The sequence below is a fragment of the Rhinoraja longicauda genome, chromosome 5, assembly GCF_053455715.1.
Source record: "Rhinoraja longicauda isolate Sanriku21f chromosome 5, sRhiLon1.1, whole genome shotgun sequence".
Lineage (NCBI taxonomy): Eukaryota > Metazoa > Chordata > Chondrichthyes > Rajiformes > Arhynchobatidae > Rhinoraja > Rhinoraja longicauda.
In genome coordinates this window covers 69,574,811-69,584,487 of record NC_135957.1, presented here as the reverse complement: position 1 = coordinate 69,584,487, position 9,677 = coordinate 69,574,811, and the positions used below count along the sequence as shown (strand labels likewise).

The 9,677-nt window shown below is 41.7% G+C and overlaps 1 protein-coding gene across 1 annotated transcript; it reads right to left on the bottom strand.

The window, feature by feature from the left end:
* Positions 1–994: 994 nt before the first annotated feature.
* LOC144594040 (interleukin-22 receptor subunit alpha-2-like) lies at positions 995–8,034 on the bottom strand. The gene is made up of 5 exons (XM_078400208.1): positions 7,965–8,034; positions 5,159–5,276; positions 3,736–3,914; positions 3,193–3,365; positions 995–1,144 (listed from the first exon to the last, which is right to left on the bottom strand). Exons 1-5 carry the CDS (start codon positions 8,032–8,034, stop codon positions 995–997), a joined length of 690 nt encoding a protein of 229 aa, XP_078256334.1.
* Positions 8,035–9,677: the final 1,643 nt, after the last annotated feature.

Here is a 9,677-nt window from a genome sequence, read left to right as displayed (position 1 = left end):
CAATCAGGGGAGGGTGAGGAGCCACGCTGCCCGTCGGGACGTGTAGTCTACGTTCCCACCCGGCCCCTGCGCCCCGGACCATCACCGGATTGCAACCCCTAGTGGGCAACGCGGCACACACACACAAATAATAATGATATAATAAAATAATAAAATAATAATAATAATAATAATAATAATAATAATAATAATAATAATAATAATAATAATAATAATAATAATAATAATAGTTATTGTTATTGTTATTGTTATTGTTATTGTTATTGTTATTGTTATTGTTATTGTTATTATTGTTATTATACTTAAAATATAATAATGTAAGAATATAAAATGTTATATTGTATATATATTATTTATATATATTAATCTCTTGCAGGGGAGGGGGATGTGGGGGGTCTGATTGATGCCCGGGTTGAGGGGGGATGGAGTGGGTGAGTGGGTGAGGGGGGTGGGGGGAGGGGAGGAACGGGGATAAGGGGGGGGTTGAGGTGGGATGGAATGGGTGAGTGGGTGAGTGCAGAGGAGGGGAAGGGCGGAGGAGGAGAGGGGGAGTGGGGGAGGGGAGGGTGCTAGACCAATGCAGAAGAGCTTTGGGCCCAAGCCTGTTCTAGTATATTACTGAAAATCTCATTTTGTAGGACCCAACGGTTCCACGGGTCATTTAGTAGAGTTATAAAGTCATACAGCGTGGAAACCCCCCTCCCCTTCGGCCCAACCTGGCCACATCGACCAACATGTCCCATCTACTCTAGTCCCACCTGCCTGCGTTTGGCCCATATCCCTCTAAGCCTCTTTCTTAATTATGCGTCCTCACCTTCAGAAAGGGAATATCGAAGAGGAAAAAACAAAATAACCAGCTAATTGGTTTACACAGCAAAGATGGATATTAACTCCAGCATTAAATAAAATGGAAGGGAAAAAACACTCTTGCCAATCCAGTAACTGATGTTAAATCTGTTACTTTCTAGTCCGACCAGCTTCCTTATAACTTACCCTAAAATGTTGTGACACATTTCTTTCCACTGTATTCACTGACTTTGCTGAAAAGGAGGACCTTAATTTGGGCGCGGACGCAGTAAGTTGCTTTTGGTTTCAGGTTCCGTACGCTCAAGGTGATACCGGTTATTGCATATAATTCGTATCTCTGCACAAAATAGGAAATTGTTGGTTCCTTTATTTTAAACAAAATTATTTATTGCCATTTGAAAAATGTGGTCAAGTTCTTACTATTTTTTTTGTAAAAATATCTATCCCATCTTCTCCTTTTGCTTCCAGTCTGAGCAATGTTTTCTACTTTATAGGTGGATGAATAACCTGGTACTATATTGATGCAGATTGTAAATAATAACACTTTGCTTTAGTTTAGTTTAAAAATACAATATGGAACCAGGCCCTTTGTCCCACGAGTCCATGCTGACCATCGATCACCCGTTCACGCCAGTTCTCTGTTATCCCATTTTCTCATCCACTCCCTACACACTAGGGAAAATTTACAGAGGCCAATTAACCCAAAACCTGCACGTCTTTGGGATTTGGGAGCAAACTGGAGCACCCTGGAGGAAATCCACGTGGTCATAGGGACAATGTACAAACTCCACACAGGCAGCATCCAGGGTTGGGATCACATCCGGGTCTCTGGTGCGATAAGGCATTAGCTCTGCCAGCTGCACCACTGTGCGCAATTGTTGTTGTTGGTCCTTCGGGTTCAATGATGACCATGACTTCACTTTCAGTTGGAGGACTGGTGACTGTGGGTCCGGAAGTGACTGGTGAGGCCAATCCGGGCCCACACGTAGGACAATTACAATGCGATTAAAACACAGCAACAGGAATAGAACATTCACCCTCTTTGTCTATTGCATTATTTGATGAGATTATGGCTTATCTGTCCATTTTTCCACCTTGGTTCTGTGACCTTTAGTATCCTTGTCTATAAAAAAATGTCACATTGGTATCACCTTAGTTAAATGCATTAATTGGCACAGAAAGGTTCCAAGGGCTGATAACGAGCATAGCGATGCCTTGTGTTTGAAGCACATATACCACACTTTATCTAGCTGTGGAGGGTAGCACTTTTCAGGCTGCCATCAAGGGTCCCACATTCAAACTGATAAACTCTTATATAAGTATGTGCATATGGCCATAAGGCATAGGAGCAGAATTAGGCAATTCAGCCCGTTGAGTCTACTCTGCCACTCAATCATCTCTTTCAAGCCCATTCTCCTGCATTCTCCCCATAACCTTTAATGCCCTTCCTCATCAAGAACCCATCAATCTCTGCTTTAAAAGTACCCAATATTGTATCCTCCACAGCCGTCTGTGGCAATGAATTCCATAGATTCGCCACCCTCTGGCTAAAGAAATTCCTTAGCATCTCCATTCTGAAGGTATGTCCTTTTATTCTGAGGCTATTCTAGCCTTTGTTTTATTCAGACGTCAGAATTTCTACTACTGGAAACATCCTTTCCACATCCACTCAATCTTGGCCTTTCATTATCTGATATGGATAAAACTGTTTTATTTTCCAAATTTGTCCACAAAACTACAATTAAATATGAAAACAAAAGAATGTATTTTCTCCGTTTTATTTATCTGATTTCCTCTTACTATTACAAGTGGCTGCTTCACTTCCTGTGATTCTTTCCATTGAAATGGATTATTTAGTTGTCTTCTTCCCCATTCAAGGCAACATATCTGTTGGGAGGCATGCAGTGATTTAAATTTGATCACTTTTGAAGGGGCACAGTGAATGTAAAAACAGAGATGTGAGTATGGGCATGGCCTGATGTTCTTTTATCGAGAGCCTGATACATAAGAAGAAGAAATATGACTTTTGGCCTCTTGAGTCTGCTCATCTGTTCATTAAGATTATGGCCTTACCACTGCACTACTGAAATAACTAACCCCCTTAAACGAGGACATAAGAACTTTGTAAACTAATAAACTGTCACCCTTAGAATATAAGGACTTGCTGGTACGTTAATCCTAGGCTAAGGTTTCATTGACCCATTGGTTAGGTCCAATAAATCCTGTAAAGAACACTCTTTGCTTTCAGACAGTGCGTCAGAGGAAGCCACCATCAAGGGGATGAGTTAGTGTCAGCACTTCAGATGTGAATGCCAATATCATGGACCTTCCTTTAACAGGACTATTGGTGCATTACTACCATGATGGAAATAGCTTTAATCTTACATTTTCCACCAGATTGCCTGACATTTCTATTAGATATTCAATGCCATTGTACATTTTGTCCAACGTAATCCAGGAGCCATTTTTCCTTCTGAAAGGCGTTCGAGGAGGAAGCATTTTCACCAGTATCGATCTTGCCTGGGGTATGAGTTTAATCCTTGGTGGACCAATGACAGCTAAAGATAAAACAAAATGGGGCAGAAGATGAAAACATATTAATGTGAATGCATTTTGGCGTGGCATGTAGCAGAGTTGCTGTCTTACAGCGCCAGAGACCCGGGTTCGGTCCTGACTACGGGTGCTGTCTGTACGGAGTTTGTATGTTCTCCCCGTGACCTGCATGGGTTTTCACCGGGAGCTCCAGTTTCCTCCCACACTCCAAAGACATACGGGTTTGTAGGTTAATTGGCTTTGGTAAGAATCGTAAATTGTCGCTAGTGTGTAGGATAGTGCTAGTGTACGGGGATCGGTGGTCGGCGCAGACCCGGTGGGCCGAAGGGCCTGTTTCCACTAAACTATCTCTAAACTAAACTAATAATTACTTACTTTCCCAAAAAGGTATAATCGTTTCACTCATGGCCCAGTTTGATTGACCATTGCCTTCAAGGGCTCGAACTCGTGCGAGGTGTGGCTCCATGAAATGTCTGGTCTCTTGTGTAAGATCGCAGAACATCTGATGAATCTTCCAGCATTCTGTCTTGTTATTCCAGTGCTTCTCTCCATACCTACAAACGATAACTGTTTAGGTTGAAGCAGGTGCTAGTGCATCAAATAAAGTGTGCCATCAAATGGATTATTAGCATTTCAGCAGATTACTACCTCAAAATGAAATCCATTGGAAGACAAGTTTGACAAGTAACCAACAATATCTTGGCTCAGAGTATACACAACCCAGTCAACTTCAGAAACTCTTGGATAGACACAAAATACTGGAGCAACTCAGCAGGACAGGCAGCATCTCTGGAGAGAAGGAATAGGTGACGTTTCGGATCGAAACACTTCTTCAGACTGATCTTGACCCGAAACGTCACCCATTCCTTCTCTCCAGAAATGCTGCCTGTCCTGCTGAGTTGCTCAAGTATTTTGTGTCTATCTTCAGTTTAAACCAGCATCTGCAGCTCCTTCCCACACATCTCAGACACTCTTGGAATGCATATAGATTCTATGATATTTTGGACAATTGTCCCCACTCATGTTAAACTTTGAGAGGTTACTGCTTTATCCAACATGGAACAAATAGTGGGGCTTGATATATGTCCAGTGTGTGGTGCATGTGACGCAGTGGTAGAGTTACTGCACCAGAGAACTGTGTTCAATCCTGACTATGGGGACTGTCTGTATGGAGTTTGTACGTTTTACCAAGCCAATTAGTAAAATTGACTAATTTACCTGCGTGGGCTTATTCCAGGTGCTCTGGTATCCTCCCACCCTCCAAATACATACAGGCTTGTAGGCTAATTGGCTTGGTAAAATTGTAAATTGTCCCTAGCGTGTGTAGGATAGTGTTAGGATATGGGGATCGCTGGTCAGCGTGGACTTGATGGGCCGAAGGGCCTGTTTCCGTGCTGCATCTCTAAACAAAACTCAAACGAAACTATTCTTTATCAGGCTGTCACTTTTCAAACATTTCTAGAGCATATTCTAGATAATTTAAATCAATATTTTATCTCATGCTGGATTAATATGAATGAGAATTTATTGGACCTCTTCATTGTTCATTAATGCCTATAATATTCTATATGCCTCATCCCCAGTATCTCTAAGTCCTATCCATCCCTTTTTTTTTAGCCCTAATAACTGGTTAATTTTTTTCACCTAGTTGGCTTGCTATTTATCATTTTATTATCCTGTTGGCCTTTTTGGTATAAAGTATCTTTTATTCTTCTCTGCTGTGTCTGCCAGGTTCTTTGGCTACCTTCTCAACACACCTTTGCAGACTCGAATACTTATATCAGTGAAAGAAACCAACATTTTGTATTGCACGATGTAAACTGCATTCATGCTATTGTGGCTGCCTTTCCGCCATTGTAGAACGTTGTAGAAGTCAGTCGACTTGAAGTTCACTTGCTGTGGCTCTGGAATATGACCTGAAGATAGGACAAAAACTGGTTATGTTGAATGATAAGAAGGTTAAAAAGCACATGCACTTCATGCAAGCTTTGCAACGCCTTTATTCTGATCTCCCAAATTGCCTTGGAAATACCACTTTAAGTTTGTGAATTTAAGCAATTATATTTTATGATACCATTTTGACTGGTGATTTGTACCCTCTAGTGTAAAGTCTTGCCCGGCACGATATCAATAATGAAGGACATCAAATCTTTGCATTCCTGGGCTGGTCCGGAAACATACATCTTGAATGCCCGAGAGGACTAGCCATTGTGATGACAGGCTAAATTTTCTTTTTCTAATGTGTCATACAATATAAAGCAATTTATAACTAATGTAGGTTTTTAAGAACATAAGACATATGAGGAGAATTAGGCACATCAGCCTCTTGATTCTGCTCTGTCATTCAGGTATATTTCTAAAGTCTAAAGTCTAAAATTGTAGCAATATGATTAATGGTGTACAAAGGAACTGGTTTACACTGGATGCTGGTTTACACTGAAGATAGACACAAAATGCTGGAGTGACTCAGTGGGTCAGGCAGCATCTCTTTGCTACCAGACATGTTGCCTGACCCGCTGAGTTACTCCAGCATTCTGTGTCTATTATGATTTACAGGTTCTTTATATCTTTTTGACCCAGTACTATAAGCATCAGTTGAACAAATGGAGCTGAGAAGATACTGTAACAGACTATATTTAAATGCGAAGAGTGGTGCGACCTTCTTAACCTTCCCTAATCTCTAAGATCCCAAATCGTAGCACAACCTCCCCACAGTCTTGAAGTCTGCCTCTAATGATTTATGGTTCGGAGGCCGAATCTGATGGATTAATAAAGCCCTCATGAGAGAACCTCAAAATCAGAATGAGAAAAGCACAAGTGACATCTGATCAGTTCAGGTAATCCTTATGGTGGCTCATTTTCCATATAAGACAATGAGACCATATGACAGGAGCAGAATTAGGCCATTCAGCCCACCAAGTCTGTTCTGCCATTTAATCATGGCTGATCTATTTTTCCCTCTCAACTCCATTCTCTTGCCTTCTCCCTGTAAACTTTGATACCCGTACTAATCAAGAATGTCAAGAATGCTAAAGGCAGCCAAATAACCATGTTTATTTGAATAATCTGTTTTCATTTTGTTCTGACCTTTTCCATGTCCTTAGTACAGCCAGAAATGGTTAACCAAGTAGTTTGTGGTGTGCTAGTTCATACCAAAGGTAGACACAAAGTGCTGGAGTAACTCAACAGGTCAGGCAGCATCTCTGGAGAAAAATGATAGGTGACGTTTCGGGTCGGGACCCTTCTTCAGACTGAAAGTTCAGAAATAAATTTTCAGGCTGAAGAAGGTCCCGACCCGAAACGTCACCTATCCTTTTTCTCCACAGATGCTGCCTGGCCCATTGAGTTTACTCCAGCACTATGTGTCTCACAAAGTAGTTTGACGAATTCATGTGTTTTTAACAACTAAACAATTCATTGTGATCATGCTGAAATTAACTGACGGTAAATCATGGCCCAGTTTTACTAATACGATTCTTGAACCCCACCTGTGATAACAGTGACTAACTGAGCCCACCTCAAGGTGAGTAAGTAATGTCAGTCTGATGATACAAAGCTGGGTGGTAGTGTGAACTGTGAGGAAGATGCTATGAGGTTGCAGGGTGACTTGGACAGGTTGTGTGAGTGGGCGGATGCATGGCAGATGCAGTTTAATGTGGATGTGTGAGGTTATCCACTTTGGTGGTAAGAATATGAAGGCAGAGTATTATCTGAATGGTGTCAAGTTAGGAACAGGGGACGTACAACGAGATCTGGGTGTCCTAGTGCATCAGTCACTGAAAGGAAGCATGCAGGTACAGCAGGCAGTGAAGAAAGCCAATGGAATGTTGGCCTTCATAACAAGAGGAGTTGAGTATAGGAGCAAAGAGGTCCTTCTGCAGTTGTACAGGGCCCTAGTGAGACCGCACCTGGAGTACTGTGTGCAGTTTTGGTCTCCAAATTTGAGGAAGGATATTCTTGCTATTGAGGGTGTGCAGCGTAGGTTTACTAGGTTAATTCCCGGAATGGCGGGACTATCATATGTTGAAAGACTGGAGCGACTAGGCTTGTATACATTGGAATTTAGAAGGATGAGAGGAGATCTTATTGAAACGTATAAGATTATTAAGGGGTTGGACACGTTAAAGGCAGGAAACATGTTCCCAATGTTGGGGGAGTCCAGAACAAGGGGCCACAGTTTAAGAGTAAGGGGTAGGCCATTTAGAACTGAAATGAGGAAAAACCTTTTCAGTCAGAGAGTTGTGAATCTGTGGAATTCTCTGCCTCAGAAGGCAGTGGAAGCCAATTCTCTGAATGCATTCAAGAGAGAGCTGGATAGAGCTCTTAAGGATAGCGGAGTCAGGGGGTTTGGGGAGAAGGCAGGAACGGGGTACTGATTGAGAATGATCAGCCATGATCACAATGAATGGCGGTGCTGGCTCGAAGGGCCGAATGGCCTCCTCCTGCACCTATTGTCTATTGCCTATTGTCTATTGAAACCACAGAAAGAATCTAATGCTGGTGAATATTTCCACTGGAGATTTCTCAAGAATATTTCCACTGGAGATTTCTCAAGGCACAGTATATCTATAGACAGACATGAACGTAACACATGGTTTGCTTACCTGAAACCTGTGCACCAACCAAACGCGTGAAACCCAATATCACCAAGAACGGAAGGGAGAATCTACCCATCTTGCCTCCTCCACCAATGGCTCTGGAATGGCTTTTATCAGGTAGAAAAGCAGAAATGAAACTATTTTAGTTGAAAGATATTTATCTAAGGTTCCCTCTTGGCAGTAGGGGGTTTATTGGAGCAAAACCTCTTCCCGTAGACCTAGCCTGTTCCATACAATCGAAACATTTACTGCAAGTAGAGGCAATAATCTACAGCACGTAAGCAGTCAGCCATGCAGTCATTGTTTCTCTGCTGGTTATTAAAAAAAACCTTCAGCATAATCCCACTTTGGTTCTAGGTCTTAAGTCCTGCAGGTCAGGTTCCAAGGATACACCCAAGCAACACCAAATGTGGTGGAGGTTTGTGCACCTCCAAAGACGTACAGGTTTGCAGGCTAATTGGCTTGGTATAAATGTAAATTGTCCCTGGTGCGTGTAGGATAGTGCTAATGTGCGGTAATCGATGGTCAGTGTGGACTAGGTGGGCCGAAGGGCCTGTTTCCGCCCTGTATCTCTAAACTAAACTAAACTAAACTAAACTAAACTAAACTAAACTAAACTAAACTAAACTAAATCTGCTGTCCATTGAAACATGAAATTCCGGATGTCAATCAGACTGTGACTGAAAGCATTTTATCTATCTCTCCTTTAATCATTCACCCAAGTACGTTCAATATATGACTCCTGGCTTTTGAAAGTAAAAAATCCTTCTTATTTACCCTAGCTCCATCATTATTTCATAAACCTGAATGAAGCAGTATGGTGATGCAGAGCACTGCAGATGCTGGATGTCTGAAGAAGGGTCCCACCCAAAGCGTTGTCTGTCCAATTCCCTCCACAGATGCTGTCGAGCTGTGGAGCTTCTCCAGAACTTTACTTTTTGCTCAATTAACTCTCCTCTATTCAAAGGTAAAGAGAAACAGCGTATCCATTTCATAACTGCAATATTCCAGCTCTCCTAAAATCTGCAGTAGTTTTCCTCAGCAGCCTCACCAAAGCTCATTAGGAATACATGGGCATCTCCTGCCTAGACTGCCCACTGATTAGGAGAAGGGAGAGCAATTGTGGCATGGCTGTGGCATTAGAAAATACAGTGAAGGGCATAACAAGGATTTTCAAGGAGTGTTTTAAAAGAGTATAGGGAGGTGGGAAAATGAAGAATAAAGCTGTTTTTTTGGGGGGGGGGGATTTCAAAAGCTACTCCATGTGGGTAAAAGCTTGGCTTGGCCAACAATGGCAAAACAAAGGAAGAACTGTGGGTGCAGTCATAGATAGATTTGCAGGGACATTAGAACACTATGGTTAGAGTACAGTGTTTACATATCTCTGGTGCTTCTGCAAGTAAGAATCTTATTGTTCCGTTTTGGAACACATGACAATAAAGCACGCTTGACTCTTAACTCTCTAAGATTATTGAAACTAACTTTTGAGTGAAACAGATTTTTACCAATTAGTACTCGTTTAGTATGAGTAACGATACTGTTTTTGAAATAAGGCAAAATCTTGCCAATTCAAAAATACTGGAATAACAACTAAAAAACCCCCATAAATTCTTTGTAGGTCAAACCAGTCCTAGGGAGAGAGAAGCAAAGTTAACATCTCACATTGACAATGTATCATGTTTCTGCTTTTGTCTGGATAATATTCTCCAGGTCAGATTC